This window comes from Struthio camelus, chromosome 18 (genome assembly GCF_040807025.1).
Source record: "Struthio camelus isolate bStrCam1 chromosome 18, bStrCam1.hap1, whole genome shotgun sequence".
Lineage (NCBI taxonomy): Eukaryota > Metazoa > Chordata > Aves > Struthioniformes > Struthionidae > Struthio > Struthio camelus.
Window position 1 is genome coordinate 19,705,508 of NC_090959.1, and position 18,628 is coordinate 19,724,135.

General features: G+C 38.3%; 1 protein-coding gene across 2 annotated transcripts; it reads right to left on the reverse strand.

The window, feature by feature from the left end:
• Positions 1-1,555: 1,555 nt before the first annotated feature.
• LOC104143231 (protein-glutamine gamma-glutamyltransferase 6) lies at positions 1,556-18,005 on the reverse strand. 2 transcript variants are annotated; one of them, XM_009673599.2, is made up of 14 exons: positions 17,869-18,005; positions 16,719-16,766; positions 14,708-14,881; positions 14,242-14,481; positions 10,162-10,280; positions 9,340-9,468; positions 8,995-9,175; positions 8,638-8,773; positions 6,955-7,058; positions 6,622-6,864; positions 4,829-5,146; positions 3,763-3,926; positions 2,877-3,001; positions 1,556-1,812 (listed from the first exon to the last, which is right to left on the reverse strand). In XM_009673599.2, exons 2-14 carry the CDS (start codon positions 16,723-16,725, stop codon positions 1,662-1,664), a joined length of 2,091 nt encoding a protein of 696 aa, XP_009671894.2. In that variant the 5' UTR covers positions 16,726-16,766; positions 17,869-18,005; the 3' UTR covers positions 1,556-1,661. The 2 variants fall into 2 exon arrangements, with proteins under 2 accessions (XP_009671894.2, XP_068769066.1); XM_068912965.1 differs by lacking the exon at positions 17,869-18,005 and adding an exon at positions 16,883-17,019.
• Between the last annotated feature and the right edge of the window lie 623 nt (positions 18,006-18,628).

An 18,628-nucleotide genomic window follows, 5' to 3' on the forward strand; every position in this document is an offset into this window, starting at 1 on the left:
TCCTTGGAAGCACACTGAATTGTGGCATTCTGATTATGTGTTTCTGACACAATTACTTGCAATATGTGTTTTGTATATTAGAAGCAATGCAATTACTGAGTGGGCATGGTTATGCACCCACCAGTGCATCAGGGATTTCTATCAAGTAAAGAGGAGTGTTTAGGTTCTGACTAATCATTTTTGTTTGTAATTTGCAAATCGTAATACATGGGTGTAATTTGTCCGTAGCTGTTTGGCATGGCTTCTTGAGTTTGGCCCTGGTGGAAGCTATAGAACTATTCTTCTGGCGAGAGTCCTGCCCGCTCTAATTACAGTTGCTCGCTTCTCCCTAATCTTGTCTGGACTTATCTAGAAACACACTCTGCCAAATTGTCCTGAGAAGAGATGGCAGACTGTTCCGAACTTTCGATAGAATGTGACTGAGGAATAAGAGGCAGGAGAGGGGGGCAGTCATGTCTGGATGCCTCGGACTCCCTGAAATTACAGGATTATGATCTGTCAGACAGCAGATGTTCATATCTAACTCTTGACAGCTTTGGGGTTCAAAGCTTTGGCTTTATTAATTCTGCTTTAAACCTTGTTCAAGTAGGACAGGAAACTTAATTCTTCATGCTTGGCAAAGGCATTCCTACACCATTGTTACTTCACACCCTAATTCTGAAGTGTGGTCAGGTAGTTACAATGCCCAGTCATTCATTAGTTTTCATTATTGTCCCTGGAGAGGCTTAATTGCCTGGAGTAATAGAAAAGCCTTGAGGCTACGCATGGCTACGCATGTACTTCAGATGTGACCTGTTATCTGGCAATGGATCAGGAAACCACAAAAGAGGCATCTGTGTGCAAACACCGCGGTGGATGTGTGGAGTATGGGTTGCCTATGAAAGGGTTAGGTTTAGAAGGTTTGAAGTTAAATGTACTCCTTGTCACCGGGACAAAAAATGTGCAAAAAAAGAAAAAAGTTACCTTGTATTGCTGGACTTCAATATTAATGCAAGGCTCTGATTTCTGTGCTGCATGTTGTTTGGGACTCTTTCACATTACATGGGAATTAAGTTACTGATTGCATATGTACCTGTGTCATCCCCTCTGTGACAGGCCTGTGCCCAGTGGTTGCGTATGTATCAGTTTTGTAGGCAAGAAATATTACTTTTGTCTAGCCTTGTTATGATTATTTCTATTCATAGAGCTATAGGTGTCACGAAATACAGAAAGAAAATGAACAATGGAGAAAATGTTCTCTTTTTCTTCTAAGTGTGAAATTCAGGAAGCATTTCCTCAGTCTTCTGGTTTCTCATAATTATATTTCCATGGCATATACAATTCATACCACAAATACGACAATTATTTGAATGTTTGTATTTATTGCTGGCAAATTAGAATGAGATCACAAAGAGACTCTATCAATTATCTGATGAAGAAATCAAAACCTAGAGCTTAATACAATGAGTAGATTTGATTAAAATAGGGAATCAGTATTTCTGTGAAGAAGAGGCTTCATTTCTCTAGACAAGAGGACAAAAAAGAGATACAATTAGAAACTAAATAATTAAGCCCTGTGAAAGCAGGAGACTTCATTCTATTGCAATGCAAAAGGTCACCTATTTTTATGGAAAGTTTGTCTTGTCATGTTAATGCATAAAGAGGAAACTGACTCCATCACGTTATGCAGGTGCTACTGCAATAGTTACGAATCCTTTAACATGCGAAAACTTGTCACAAGAGAAGTCTACTTGCAGCTGTAAGGGTCCAGTCCTGCGAGGTGTGAATTCAAAATAAATTCTTGATCTCTCCCTTGGTGCCAGTCCTGCCAGACTGAAAACAAAAATCAATTAGTTCAGGCTTGCATTGTCTTTCCTTGAAACTCTCAAGAAACCTAACAGCTGTGGCACCAAACGATTACTTGATATCCAGCCTTGTTTTCTGAGAATCACTTAGGTTTGGGGTTTCGTGCAGACTAAGACACAGGAAAAGACGGTACAATATCCATTTATTCTTCAATCGAATGATGAAAGGTAGAAGTATTACATGGTGTATCCATGTTAGGGTTGGGTGCAAGGTTAAACAGTCAACATAGAAACTCAGAATAGGAAAACTCTGAAGTTAAAGGTCAGTTATTTGCCCAGTGCCTTCTTGGCTTATATCCATTTTGGCAATAACATGATTTTTCTAATGACCAAAGTGCTTTGTTTCGTTTCTCCTTTGGCATGACTTGGTAATTCAGAGAAAGTGATTTATAAGGTACCTCACCAGAATAGTGTTTTTCATATTTTATGAATTACCATGTCCAAACATTTCCATACTCTCCAGAGCTGCAGCAAGTCAGGGTGTTTCATAATGAAGCAAACTTTAAGAAACATTCAACACCGAGTTAATCCATAAAGAAGCAGAATCCAGGAAAAAATGTAGAATGTTTCGCTCTTATGTTCTAAAAAGGCAGCTTTTTTCCTACTTTAAAGGAGAGCAGAGCAACTTCTTGTTTGGGCTGGAAGGAGGGAAGCTATGGCAGTGTCTTGTTTGTGTACTGTAGCTCAGACTCATTTCTATAGTATCAGGGTATCATATTTAAAAATGTGAATCCAAGCTGTAGAAGAAATGTCAAAGACGTAAAGGAATTTGACTTGCCCATATCCTTTTCCAGAAAGGAATAACATTAGCAGTTTTTAGTTCTTAGAGAAATTCCTAAGTGGAAAAAAGTAGTACGTGACTGAGAAATCATTGGTTCCCAAAATGTATTTGGTGGCACTTTTATTTTCGTAAATAGAACATGTATATTCCGTGATAAAGTTGATTTAACCATGATTTTTTTCTTACTGAGAAACTAACCATGATATTGGTCATGTTAGAAGCACTAAGTAAATGCTACAGCTTTCACTTACTGTATCTTGACCTGTTGATTCATCAAAGTCACTAGCAGTACACAGCTGTTCACAGGTTCAGGGAGGGGATTGGCATATGAGATCTCTAGAGTAACTGCTTTGTTCACTACAACTCGTCGAGGAACCTACATGACAAAGACACGTTACATTCACTGTTTTAGACTTTTCTGGAGTCAGATTTCAGTGGTACTGTAAGCAGATCATCACTCATATTTGAGAGTTAATGAGATTATTGGTAGGGACTGGAATCTAATCGCAGTTGGTATGCCTTTCCTAGTGCTTGAAGCTGGATTTAGGTGCTGGTGAGATATATACAATCATTTATATATAATTCCAGTGACATAGAGCTCTGATTGTATAGGCATATTTTATTAAATCTGTCTGATCTTTGGCTTGCCATGTGTGGGGGATTTTTGTTTGCTTGCTTGCTTGTTTTCTGTGATATGGAGAGTCCTGGACACACACTATGGATTAGGATTAAAGTGTTCAAAGAACAAAAACTGACCCTAATATAAATTGGAATTAAAGGTTTAAGTCTGTATTTTGGGAAAAGGCAAAGTCATTCAAAGGTAACTCAAATGCTTGCCAGTAGCTAGAATAAAAATGGAATGAAAATACAGGCGTTTCTGTAAACACAAAGCAATGGCACATGACCAGCAGTGGGCAGATTCAGGCAAAGATTCAAAAATGGTCTCCCATTTGCATTCCTATTTTGAGGAAACTTACTTTCTTAAATTAAACAGGCAGAATTTTAGAGCCACATCTGAAAAACTGCAGCCTACGTTCATGCATTTTATCCCCAAATTCTCATCTTCTGTTCTGAGCTCTGGGAAATCTCTTTAGTTCGTTACTATCTGTTCAGAACAGCAGTGGGAGAACTATTTACCTTGATGATAATGTTTGTGTCCTCTAAAATGATTGTCTTCTCTACCAGCAGCTTTACCCCATGCATGTGCATGACTTCACACAAAGCAGTAACTTGGATCCTTTTGTCAGTAGTCAGATATTTTCCATAATAAGAATAAGGGATCTTTAACTGTATATGTTTCCCTGGAATTCAGACATATATTTAGAAACCATTAGATTCCAATAAAGAGTGCTAAAGGTGAGAGAGTTACTGTTAGGATCTCTGAAATTATTGAAGAGAACATAAAATAGGACAGCTAGGGTCTGTGTGCATTTCTTCCTTGTGAGACCAGCTGTGTGTTTCCCTCTGCTGGTGGTCCTTTTCTGTTTTAAAAAACTCAGTTGACCCTTACAGTTTTCAATGGAGGATTTTGGCCTGATACTGAGGGCATCTATTCATCTGCATTTCATTGGATTTCTGTCTCTTTGTATTTTTTATAGATAATTAAATGAATAATCATTTTTATTTCTTCCATATGTCCTATCCTTTACAAGTGACCTGGTCAGCTGCTTATTGTCTTAGTCCTACAACCTTTCTGCTGTGTATGGAAAAAGAACTCTATATCTTTGTAGTCCTTGGAGATGAAAAAGATCTCTGAAATGGCTCTTTAAAAGAGAGACATACGGAATTTCACTGTAACTTTTTCTTCTGTCCTGGTTAATTTCTATTAAACTCTTCAGTATTGCCTGTAAAGTGCCAGAAAGCACCTGTTGGACTTCCTTATTGGTTCAAAGAGTAAGACGTGTTCCTATATATGTAATAATCACCACAGACACATACCTAACTATGATGTTGCTTCTAGTGCTGTAATACAGGTGTGGCCTTCTATGTAAGAACACGTGAGCCCCTCAATTCCTGGTTGAACTAGTAAAATTTTTAGAAGAAGAAAAAACTCTAGTAAAGTGTAATAATAAACACTCTTGCTAAAAGATAGGACAAGTAGATATAGACACGATATTGATGTTTCTTCCTTCCACTTGCCTTCAGGTGGTTTTAATGACCAAGAAGAAGGCTATATTGGCTATTTAAGCACATTAAAAATTACCTTGTTTGGAACCAAGATCTACAGAGGTGGTTGCCTGCAGGATCTCTGCCACTGCTCTCCTTGTATACAGGATAGTTGATGCACTTATGTCCACCTTCACTGTCTTGTGATCGAAAGATAGGTTATTAAGAATCAAGATTAGCGTAATATCTTTGCCAAACACTGGAGGTTCAGCCAACTTGAATTTCCCAGAGATCCCAGGGTTTCTAATTGTCTCTGAAGATCTTTCACTTGGAGATTCTCTGTGTCTTTCTGTGACATTTGATCCAAATATCTTAGCCCAGGCCTTTTTATAAACTTGTCTTTCCTCAGAAGAACCTGGTTGAAAGAGAGAACCAAGTAAAATGCGTATCTTCATTGCCATTAAATGTTCTGTGTCAAGGCTATCAGAACGTTACAGGGTGCCAGCTCTGCATCACCCAGAAACGTGCAATGCCAAAACATTCCCCGTATTTCTCCGCTAGGACTCCATTTAGGTTTTTCACTTTAAAGTAAGAAATGTATTGTGTTAAAGTGAGTAAGTCACTGAAATGAAATATGCGTTAATGTTTAGGATGCAATATTTTTATTTTGGTCAGAATATGCATTAGTGGGATAAGTGTCACTCTGCTAATCTAATGATGATAACCAGCCTCTGTGTTAAATATGGTTGCATTACTCCTTGAGGAGTGAAACATTGAAATATGGCCACTGGTACGGAATGGCCAATTTTAAAAAAGCTAGATGCATAGTTTTTTGAGACTTTGAACCACAAACATTTGGAAAACTGTTATATGAAAATTGCAATCATAAAGTTAAATAAAAATGAAAAGGCAGAGGTACCAATTTTTTTTTTTTTTTTGGGGGGGGGGGGGGAGCGGGGGAAGTATTCCTGAAAACATATGGCTGTGCAGCTCTTATGTTTGGCTGCTTTATTTTCCTGTGTACAGATAGACAACACTTATTTCCTTTACTGTCTCTCACTAGTTTTGTTCTCAGAATCCAATAATGCGGAGACTGGGTCAACAGTGAGTGCAAGCACATAACAGTTGAAAGGCTGGTGAACGGATGGCTGTATGTCAAAGCAGAAGCACAAGAGACCATGGGTCAGTGAATTTAAATGATCAGAGAGGGAGACTAAACAAATTGCCTCTCTTGGAAGTGGGGTATAATGAGGTCTTCAAAAGAAAGGATGAGGAGTTGGAATGGACACGGCAGAAAGGAATTTGTTTGCTGAGAAAGACTGCGAATGAGGTCACTGGGGAGATGGGTATCTGGGGTTAGAGGACAGGAGTTCAAGGTTTTGGATTAGAGGTTTGATCAGTTTATCTGGTGGAGGGAGGGGAAGAACAGAAAACCAATATTTATTGATCTGTAATTTCATATGCTACAGTCCTGTGTACAGCTGATGGTGCATGAGAAGCTCGGTTTTAAGACTCTTTAGTAGGACTTTCTACAGCAGCTTGAGAATCTGTTTGCTTTGGGTAGTAAAAACCATATACACAAAACAGGGCTACAAAATATTTCATCACTGTTTTGTAGTTTTGTGTGAGGGAGTAAAGTATATTTTTATTGTGTACTAATAAGGAATATTATTTAAGGAATTCATGTGTAATGTGTAATTAATAAGGAATTAATTACACAAAAACATAAATGGAATACCCATTGTATTATGAAAACAGCTTGAGAACACTGGCAGAAATATTTTATAAAGGAAGCAGAGAGATGCCCAAGCAAAGCAGGTTAACCATCCTAGCTGCCTAGCACTGAAAGTTCAGTAGGAGGTAATTTGTAGTAACAGACTCTTTCTTTACCTTCTGGATATTTATAATTGTAAGTGACATCCACACGGGAATTGCTGCCCACAGCTTTGGTGCTGATAAACCTGCCAATTATTTCAGTATCACAATAAACTCTCTTCTTAGTTCCATCATTGTATACAATCCATCTGTTGCAATCAGCATTCACCTCCGTATACACAAATAAGGTGTCGTAATCCAAGTCTACATCACCTTCTTTGATGGCTATGACAGATGCAGGGCCACACTGAAATAATCCTGAGACGTGAAACAAATGTCAGAAACCATATTGGTAATGATTAGTTTGGAGAAAGACTATTAAGTCATAATAAGAACTTGCACTGTTACCTTTGCTTTGTTCTTGTGGAGTAGCATCCAAAACCTGCCATCCGTTGTATAAAGTTCCCAGGTCTCGGCGAATAAACCAGCTTTCATTCCAGACGTGATAATCCCTGGAGATGCAAAGAACAACGTCTAGGAAGTATAGGAATATACACTTCCTGTTTGAAAGGCATGGGGAATTGCGTTTTGAAAGATTCACCAAGATGTGACATGAGCTGTCTAGTTACAGCAACTCTCTGCCTCTTTCAAAGGATAGCTTTACAGCCTGCTCTTGAGGTGTTGACCTCTTAAAAAAAAAAAAAGGAATAGAGATGTCAGCAGATTGCTTTGGGACAAATAAGAACTATAAGAGAAAGATCTAGGCCTGGATACAAGCAACGTTTAGAGACTGGGTTCAATACCCTTCCAAAGTGGGAAATGCTGAGTTTTTTTTTTTTTTTAAAAAGAACTTAAAGCTATAATAGGTCAGAAAAAGTGTTCATAAAGCACAATAGTCTATTATAGTAGTGTACACTATGAGATGTTTAAAAAAAGAGCTAAGAACAACACATGAGTAGAATGACCCTTCCCCTGATATGCTCTAATACCTTCTAGCAGTCAGAGTTAGGGAATTCCTGAACTAAAGATTACACTGAGACCACAATATTTAATGTTCTTTAGCGATCTCCTCTCTGAATGTCTTTAGTGGCTTTGTAACTTTTTTCCCCCCCCCGGAATCCAGTGCTAGTAAGCGCCACAAACTCTGAAAGGAAAGGACAGTACAAAACCTTAGTAGAAGATAGGTCAAAGGAGGACCCAGAAAAGAAGCTTCGTCCACTGAACTTTGTTCAGAGACCAATGCTTTTAAAGAAGCTAGGCAGAGAAAGACTTCTCGCATCCTTCAACCACACACACTCAGTGAAAGGAAGCAGACTAAATAAAGAGAAAACTATTGGCTAAGCCTAGGGTGCACATAAAGACTTTTGAGTTCTATCGTATACCCTTGGATATATGGCCTAGTAAGTTCACTTCCTGAAAAGTGGCTGCAGCTTAAAGGTTTAAAACTTGAGGGTAAATAAAGAATATCAAGTTTCTTTGGCTAACCTCATTTGGAGCTTGATTCCTGATCATGGAGCACTTGCACTTTACAGCACTGGACTACGATGCCTCAATAATTGGGTCTAGAGAGCGTTGGGACTGTTCTCCTTTTAATCAGTTCCCCCAGGGGGAAGGACTAGCTAAATGAGTGCTTGAAAACTTCTTGGGTGACTCCCATCTACCTGGGAAGGACAGCAGGCCAAGCTGAGGAACAGAGGCTTTGGATGTGTGATAAGAAGAAACTATTGCAGCAGCAAACTAGTTAAGAGCACAGAAGTTACATAGCTGCGTTATCAGGAACAAACTGGTTAGGGATCAGTAAACGAGAGACTTGGAATGGTACATTTTCAGTAGAAATATAATACTTTTTAAGAAAGTATTTACTACTTTTTAACTAGTTTGAGTTTAGGGACTGCAAAAAATTGGGGTTTTGTTTTTTTTTTTAAAGTAATGTCTCCAAAACATGAGATATGGTTTCCTTCCAAATTGATCTGCTCTATTAATTTAGATAGCTGCATGAAGCTCTGTCCACTTGTGCTAGTAATGTTCATGTTTTTAAATCACATAAATCCTCTCCCCAAGTGATGGTGAGATGCAGAAACATATATTTACCATGTGGAATCCTTGCCAATATTAAGACTCTTTCCAGAGCTGTCGTAGTATTTATCAATACTCAGGTTTCTATCCACGTCATGGGCAGAGTTAAAATTTGAAATCAAACGAGTTGGAATCCCCAAACACCTCAGAACTGAAATATATTAAAAAAGAAAAGAAACCCTCTAACTCAACAATTACAAATATTTAGACATTTAATTTTCCTCACATATTTTGTGATTCTTCAGTATTTACAGTCTCTGAAGAATCGTTCCTCTTGTAGAATTAATTGCTTTGTGATTTTTGATAAAAAAAAAAAAAACAGAGGTTACAAATGCCTCCATTTCACCACAGTTCTTTATTCTTAAGACTTACCTGTGCACATCACACCTGCAAAAACCCAGCATTGACCATATTGAACAGGCTTGTAGTTGTCCTGACGCCATTTCTGAAGGATTACCACACTGCCATCCCATCTGGATGGATTCTCATGAGAATGAAAACTTCCTTGCCACTTCCCCAGAAGAACTCCATTATCATTATCATTTCCATTGATCTAAAAATAGGCCATTGGACAGAATGGGCAAAATCAGTGGCGTATAATGCAGTGTATCTAGTTTCTCAGTTATTGCTTAAGGCAAAGATGGTTGAGTCTCACAGTGATGACTAATGCTTTCTGCTTAACCAGGTGGAGTTCAGATTAAATTGTCCCTTTCTTACCATAGAACTGATTACTCTGCCCACATATTTAGGATCTCCTCTTCGGGATACATCAATGGCTGGGTCCTGACGATAATACAGGCTCAGATCAAGCATGGTGAGACAAATGTTTAGAAGAGGATCTTGAAACTGTGATCAGATAAGAGAATTTTTAAATAAAAGATCATTTCCCAGACAGAATCGGAGGACGTTCTCCTACAGTTCCTCCTTTCTAAGAATTTCCAGCCCAAAGATCATAGGAATAATGAGGCACAAAGACACTGAGAGCACAGTGCACACTGCCGCAATATTGGCCAATGGCAGGGTTACAAAATAAAGCAGAAATCTGGAGAGGATGCCTTTGGCCATCAAGAAAGATGACGGCAGCAGAACTAAAACTGCCAGGTTTATTCTGACTGCAGTTATTGTCTTCACTGGAATTATACCAGAGTCAGTTTTGGCCCATTGCAACTGCAATTACAAAAATAATGTGTTTTTTGTTGTTGTTGCTTTTTGTTATACATGCACACACACACACACACACACGCGCGTGCGGAGCCAAGTGAATATATTTCCATTTGCACTGTGGATGCTCTGGTCACAGAATAGGCCCATGCTTGTGCTTGTAGCTCATGGTACACATAAGAGTTGCAGGCCTAGTTGCAGTGCTGTGCCACATCATCTCTCACCAAAGTCCTACTAGGCACATAGTTAGTAAACCACAATCAAGGCTAGCCAGCTTTGCCTGATTTTCATATAGGTAGGTATACCTATCAAAGGGACAAATAATTAGAGGATGAAATCAGAGACAGAATGAGTCCAAATGAATTCCTTACAGCTTACCTGTCCATAGTACCATCCTCTTGCTTCAATGTACTTTGCATTGCCCACAAAGATGATTCCATTTTCATTCAGAACATATTCCTGTCTCTCATTTTCATTAGCCATATAGACATCATCACCTGAAAATAAAGTTAGCCATGCTTTTAAACTTAAAACTGAGGATACTAACACTTGTATGTTGACCTAAAATGGGGAAGTGGTTCTACTATTAGGAAAAGCATATCTCATTGTTGTGGCTCCCTAGACATGTATAATTCAGTGAAAATGCATTTTATTGTATATGGCCTAGCAGGAGGAAAAATTCATGTTATTTTACTTTGACTATTTCCCCTACTTTTAGTATAGCCTTTGTGTATTACCTAAGGGTCCTCCCATCTTTTTTGCAATTTTGTGGGGAAGATGGAGAAAAGCTCAAGCTAGCTCACTGGATTTCTCTGCCTTATCAGAGTAGTTAGAAGTGGAAAAGGCATTTTAAGTGAAAAATGTCATCTGTTTGTTTCTTTATTTTCTAGTCATGTGTTCGTCTCATTTTAAGAATCCAAACTGAGGATCTCTACTTGCCTACTCTAAAGTGGTATCAGAAATGTTGTTGGAATGGCCTACTGAAACGTTCACTCTTTCCCCTGCCCCCAGAGCCAAGTGAATAAGCCTAAAAAACAATTCTTATTTAGTTCAGTAATTTTATTCATAAATTAGATTTAAGGCGGTGGTGGGGAAAATGGGACCAAGAGGTGGAGGAAACATGGTAACTAATTCCAGGAAAAAGAAAAAATGGGAAGAGGAGAAAAAAAAAAAATCTGTTCTTGGTGTCCATTGTATGTAGGACAAGAAGTTATTGGCTGAAATTGAAGCAAGAAATATTTGGTTAGATGTTAGGGGAAAAAAATACTAATGGAAAGCCTAGTGTCTCACTGGAGAGAATTGCCTGGGGAGGTACTGGAGTTTTCTAATGATCAGGCATTAAGAAGGAATTAGGCCATTTCCGACAGATGTTTAAGTGATATTGATTCTGCCTTAGGGCATGGTGTAGGACTAGATAACTTCCTGAGGCCTATCCGGCTCTATGAGTTTGTGATTCTGAGAAAGCCAAACGTCCTTCCTAATCAGCTAAGGAACATTTTCTTTCTAAGGTTTATATGCTCTCAATTATAATGCTGTAGAGCCAGTCCTTCAAATATGTATGCTTACTTAGTTATTTAAAAAAAAAAAAAAAAAAAAGTATTCCTGCCAATCTCTCAGAGTGCAATTAACATTACTTAAAGCAAGAATTAAAAACAAAAATCTGCTCCCGTCAAGTATGACTAAATAGTAATCACTCTTCCTTCTGTGACTCCAAGCAGACAAGGGGGGTGGGGGGGGGAGCAGCCTACAGGAATAGTCATTTTTTTGACTGTTAAAGGAAGACTACTGCAAATACCTAATTCTTTATTAAATAAATTCCTTTTAATACAAGCTTACTATATTTTCAGTCCTCACATTATAAAGTTATTAAAGCTTATCCTAGCACAGCACAAAACAAGCAAGATGTAAATTTATATTGATAGTTTTTATCAATATAATCTTAATCATTATGTAAGTAAGCTTTCTAACATAGGTACACCTCTCGTAATTTCTTCTTGTGAACTTTGCCACAGAAACAAGTGGGGACAAATATCAGGCATCATCTACTGAAGAACATATACAACAGTTTTCAAGCATATTCTTTTATCCTTAGAACTTTAAAATTGGCATGTTTACTTCTGAGCTATAGATAAGCTATATATGACCAGTCATTTCACTCACAATTAGAACTTCTTATTCTAGGAGTTAACTTTACATTCCTTCAAAAGCACTGAAATCTGATGCATCATTATCAGAGGCTGGCTTGCAAGTGTCTTAAAATGGTTGATATCGCATAGTCTGTCCCTACTAAAGTCTCGTAAGGATATTTAATGTTTAGACATCACTATCACTTTATCTACAGGTATGAAACAAGTACTTTAGTGCGTAAATACATTTATTAGTTTGTTACCATTGTAGGAAGATCAGTTTATTTCAAGTGTACAACCTGTGAAACTAATTGCTTTTTGCCTGCTAAACTAAACATTGTAATATAGTTCTCCTGCCTGATAAGCTTTCCATGCTTTCAGTCAATCCTAATAACCCTTCTCTGAACATGTTCTAACTCATAATTCCGGTTCAGGAAAGATTAATTGGAAGAGTATTCCAAATGAGATCTCGTCATGTCATTGTACAACAGCGTTAATATTTACATTTCTGAGCAACTGTTTCTCCTTACACACCTTAAGATTGTATTGGCCTTTCTCAAGGCCACTTCACTTTTTCTCAGCTTTCAATCAACAAGTACATTAATGTTCTTCATGATTTCAAGCTGATGAGCTGCCTACCTTTTGTTGAAATTCTTGTTATATCCTCCTAAAGGCAAGGTCTTTTATTCTGTATGTTCACTTCTCATCCCTTTTTTACTACTCCAGTCCCTAAGGTCATCCAGCTATTCCTTTGTGGTGTCCCAGTGCATCTGTGTATGGACAGTGCTGTTTAATGTCAACATACTTCTTTGTGTACCAAGGTCACTGATGAAACATTTAATCAGAATGTTATTTCAGATGACACTTAAGGATCCACTAGCAACTTCTCTCCAGTCCAGTGCTTTTCCTTTCATTTCTGATCCGGATTGTTTTCTTGAAAGTAGTTGTTTACTCATTACAGTTCATGAATTTATTCATTAAATTGGAAAAGATGAATTAACTCCAATGTGGAACCACATCAATTGGTTTACTACAGACCAGGTACACTAGATCGGCCATTTATCCTTTACTGAGAGAAAAGCTTTTCTATCTACAGTGTTGCTAACCGCAATCATAACACACCCTCAAACAGAACTTGTTCCCTTTGTCAGTATTGGGGAACTGTTATGCTCTGCAGAAACTCATTCAGCAGCATCCTGCTTTAAGAGTACTCCCTTTTGTTTGACAGTGGCCACTCTGCTATCTGATAAATTTGGAGGGCTCTCCTGCCAAATCGCTAGTTTTAAATTAGAATAATATAGCTTAACTTTTTTGTTCAGTTTTCAGCTGATAACAATTTGCCTGGTCTTATGATACCACTCTTACTCTTTTGTTCCAGTTCAGGAACTGTCAAATTTTTCTCTCTGTAGTGCATTTTCCAGCTATTAGAAGTTATGCAACAAAGCGATCTTTCAGGAGGTTCTACAGAGGTTATTCCCTCAGGACTGTCTACATAGAGACAGCCTGAGTCTCTGAAATATAATTCTGTAGTTGTTATTCTGTCTTCCAAGATATGCTGAGCTAAGTAGGAGTTTTTTTGATCTCTCCTCTTGCCATATTTATTAGTGGCCCTTGACTAACATAGTCACAGAAAAAAAACAGTGGCTGATTATGATTACTTTTATTTTCTCTTGTTACATAAGATTTGTAGTCGTTCAGGTGACTAAGAGATCCCTTGGCTCTCGAGTGGTTTCATTTAAGGCTAATCTGGGTTCCTAGACTATCATAGATTTTCAAAACCTGAGTTTAGGAATTTGTATGTCCTCTGCAATATGCCGAGGCTGTAGAAATTAAAAATGGGTGCAGTAGAGATGTCCCACAAAAAGCTATGATGAAATATATGGCAAATGCCAATCTTTCTTCTTGCCAGTCCTCCATCAGTTTGTAGAAAGTTACTTGAGCCTTCATCCTTGCAGGCAATACTTGCAAGAGCAGTCTTGCTTTGATTTAGGTGCAAGTAAAAGGAATTACTGCATGCTTAATTAAGTCCTGAAAAGTATGTGTACTTATAAAAGTCTGTCAGCCCTTGTCTGTGGAAAAAATGATCTGCTCAGGCCTGAAGAAAGACTCTATGATGTCACATGCTATAGCGTATTTCACTAGAAAAAAGCTGCAGGTGGGGGAAGGGGGAGTGTTTTAATGTAGTAAAACTAGGTCTATGAACAGATAGCTGAGAGTGCTACCCCAACAACCCAAAGTGAGCGAGCAAGCTGGATGAATGAAGTAAGCTTGTTGTGCAGATGTGAAAGCAAATAGGTCAGTTACATTCAAGAGCAGGGGTATCAGTACCTACCTGGGCACCAAGGGTTAAAGAGCATCACAAACTGCCCCAGGAATCTGGAGAATATCTTGTTCCCAGAGGCTACCTGGAGGATGAGATTGTATCGCCCAATGACAGCATTGGCTGGGCTGGTTATTGTAAAGTTTGTATACCCAGACTCACTGGGTCCCTGGACAGCACTCCAGCCGCTAGCCCCCACTTCAGAGAGGTTAAATACAGCCTTTGTATGATGAGATTCCGAGGGGGATGGTCCTGCCAGAGAGAAGAGGTGCAGCAATATTTATGTTACTTTGGGTAATTTCTTAGTGTTTCAGAGCATAGTTTCGGTATTAATCTTACATTTGAAATGAGCTCATTGGGGAAAAAAGGTTAAAAATACATGAAGAAAGACTGCATTTCTAAACAGAATAAGAGAAGAATTACAAGGGATAACAAGTACAGCTCTGCTGGAGCGTGGAGTAAGATCAGAGAGTGTTACCTATTTCAGTGACAAATGCTAAACTCTCCCCAGTCTGCTGTGGCCTGTTGAAGTACAGGGTAATAGCGAAGGCTTGTCCTCGCCTCACAGTCAATTCTGTGTTGACATATCTGTCAGTATGGTGTGCGCCTGCATTTACTGATGGTTGCCAGCTAATATGTGTTGGTGTCAGATCTATAAAATAAGAGAAAAGACATTAAGAGGCAGCCAGCATGGAAAGAAGGCATTTGTTGTCAGGTGGCATTATGAAGTTGCTGAGGTGGTTAGTAGTCCCTCTATATTTTCAACATATATAAATATCCTGGAAACGGCTATTAGAATGTTTTACTTTTACTGCTTACATTTTGCTTCTGCTATCTGGCCTAGAGTAGGGAAAAATACATGGTCAGAGACTTATAAAAATGAACAAAAGATATCTGTGGCCATATGTCAGAGTTTTAGACAAGAAGTCATTTGACAGAATTTAGTTCTGCCCAAAGGTGACAGACTGACCACTGGGATTCATGTTCTAGTATGCACTGCCCTAATATCCTAGAGGGGTTCTTGATGACTTGGTTGCAGTGTGCTTGGGGTTCTTTGGATATCAAAGGTCTTCCTCTGCACATACTGTTATCATGGCTCTTACCATCTTAAATGCTGTACTAACTTTTTGGCAAGTGAGTACTTATGCGGTTCTACCTGCAAGATTGTTTCGCCTTCTCTTGCTCGTGCTTTATTGTCATGCTCAAACTTGTGCAGAGTTATATTGTCCTCAGGAGCTCAGAGAGGCGCTGTCCTTCGGGCTTATATATATATATTTATATGTATCCTGTGATACTCTAGAAAGCATGGTTGGAGTATAGTGTTGCAAGTTTTGGCTTATGCTCTGGAGAAGTATCCTAGTGGAGATTCTCCCCAATCACTTTTATTAATGCTAGTATCATAAACGCAGTGACATTTTTTTCTTTGGAGGGGAAGAGGGGGGACCAGCTACAACAATTAAAGGGAATTCTAAGAAAAACAACAGAAGAGTGGGATGAAAAGGATGGGTTAAGGCCTACAGAACAAAGTATTATGGTAGGGATCTTCAAACAAGTTTCTAAGTCTATCTATCTCATACCATATAGCACAGCAGTGAGAAACTAAATCAGATCTGAAACAATATAGCTGCATATTGCACTACAACTTTATATATAACCTTTGTAGAAGAAATAAAAGCAAAATCTAACTTACGGGGTGCGGGGTGAGAGGGGAGAATGAAGTGCCATAATTAAATGCAATAAAGAAGTAAGATTTTTTTTTGTAGCCCACAACTACAGAGAAGTAATGTAGTAAGTAGCAATGGGCTGAAAGAGACAGCCTTTAGCCTGACTATTTGGGACAATATGATGGTAAACTGCATTATGCTGCTGTTTCCCCAGCAACATGGGGAACTGAGTTCAAAAGGTTCATTTCATCACTGAACAAAAGGTAAACCTGTCTTCCAATTGCCCAGTTCACCAGTCCTCTTCCCTTTAAATAACGATCTCTAATAATACAAAGCAGAGATACTGTCATTACTATTCTGCTTTAGCAGGGTTTTAACACATCTTTGAAAGTATTTATAAACATCCACACAAAGTGTGGGACGGTACTGGAGTATAATCTAGTTCCATCCTATTGGAGCTGGGAGCATGTAGCCTATAGATGGGATTTTTACTAATTTTGCTGATGCAAAATAAAGCACAAAATGTCTCTGAAAGGCTATTTAAAAAAGCAAGGGAGCAAGATAGAGTTCTGGGTGGGGTCTTTGAAATAATGTGATTCCTCCCCCCCCCGCCCCGAAAACACTTTCTGCTCAGTTTAGAGCTTATTCTCAAATAGATTTGATAATAACAATAAACCATTAAAAGTGAAGTTCAAGAACAGTTTAGAATATAAAATTTCTTCCAGATAAGAAATCTGTGCAGATACCTACAGGGCATCTATCTTCAGGAAACACTTTTTGAGTAAAGAAGACATTGAAGGGAAGCAAATGACATACAGAACTCACCTGCCATTCCCTCAGCTTATGTGAATTGCATGCACCTTCTACTTTGTTCTTGAAGGATGTCCAATTCACGGTAATCATAAAAAACAAACAAATAAGAAAACCTATTTTTACTGTCAGCTGAAATTCAGGAGAAAGGAGAGGTATTTAGCAGTTGTTATTAATACCTGTAAACTTGTCAAATGAATTAGCCAGTTCCTATAGTATACGTATGTCTAATGCCAATGTTCCTGCTCAGCGTGGGTGTAATTATGGGAGGAGATACCAAAATTATTTACTCAGAGGAAATACATTTTATAGAATCCCAAGACAAGTAGAACTTCCTACAAAGAATAATAGGTGTGCCATGAATAAGTTATCTTTAAGGATGAGGAAAGAGGGAGTGTGGTGGGAGGTACAAACCATATGAAGGAAAAGGGGCACTTCCTTATTTCTTAACTTCCAGCTTGGTTAATGTCACTTCTGGTTTTGTTTAACAGTTATGTCTTTTCTTTTTTTCTTTTTTTTTAAAGTCTCAAATTATCTCTAAAACACATCTGATCTTTATGTGAAATCCTAAAGTCCCACTAGGAACAAATTTCTGCTTGCCTATTTTGTTAGCCAACTCCATATTCTCTGACTATTTAAGCATGAACAAAAGTTTTCTTTCAAAAAAAAAAAAGTACTAAATATGGGTAGTTTTTTTTTTTTTTAAACAGTGCAAACTCTAAGCCTTTCTATCTTCACAACTGTCAATATAGTAGTTTTTATTACGAGTCTCACTTCAAAGTATACAGGTAGTAAAGTGACATTTTTGTGGGGAGGAATAATTCTGTTTAGGATTGCTGAGTCCCACTGATCACGTTTTAGCTCTCAGTAAAGACTTAAAGAAAGTAGTCTGATTTTTCACTTACAAAGAAAACAAAAATGAAAAAGAAACAGAAATTAAGCTTTAACAGGTGTTTATAAGGTAGCAACTCAAAGACTAAACTAGACCTTACAAAAAACTGGCTTCTCACATCATTTTTTGAAATACTGTCTTGATAGCATGAAGACTAAAAGAGTACTTACTTATAAAACATTCGCTCTAGCCCTATCTTGAAAGGAAACCTCTGAAACCTTTCACATTTGGCAGCACTATATCTGGTGTGTGATCTCATGTATCTCCACTTACATTATAATTCAGAGGTCCTTCCTCTTCTTGGAAGTTTCCAGGATGTTCGAGCTCTCAAAACTTGTTCCAGGAATCTCCTTGAACTGATTTGATTGCTGCTTGGAGTTCCTTTAGTTGATCTTTTTGTCTTATCCTTAATTCATGCTCCTTGGAAACCATAAGAGCCACAAGCCTCTGATGTTACCTGATCTTCACACACAGCCCTAGTGACAAACCGCATCGACCAGTTCTTATGTTCAGGCGTTCAGTACTTATAGTGATTACTTCAGACGCTGCCCATGGCTCCCTCTGGGATGTGACTCTTACTTCCTTTCTTCTTCCTTGCTATTGATGTAAGTAATTAAATCTCAGAACACTTTTTCCTGCCTTGGTTGCAACCACCTCCTTTACCTTTGTAGGACACACCCACAATGGTGTTCACCAAACCACCAGAACCTTGCAGAGAGTGGCCTACATCCCAAACTGGCACCTGTCAGTCGACACCCTCACCACACCAAAGCGTCAGGAGCTGCTTTTGTAATCCTTATGGAATGCAGCCGTCACAGTTCCTATGTGACTAATGACTTAACATTGTCACAGGTGTTTTTCCTAGCTCAGTTCCACCTGCTCATCACCCAGAATTGTTCAGGATATTTTATTCCCTCTTCTCCCTAGTTTCAGAGCCTTGAAGTTGCTGTGCAGTTTGCTATCTTTCTAAGGAAAATATACTGTTTTATTTCTCTCATCTCCTTAATCACTTCCTCTGTTGTTAACTATCATA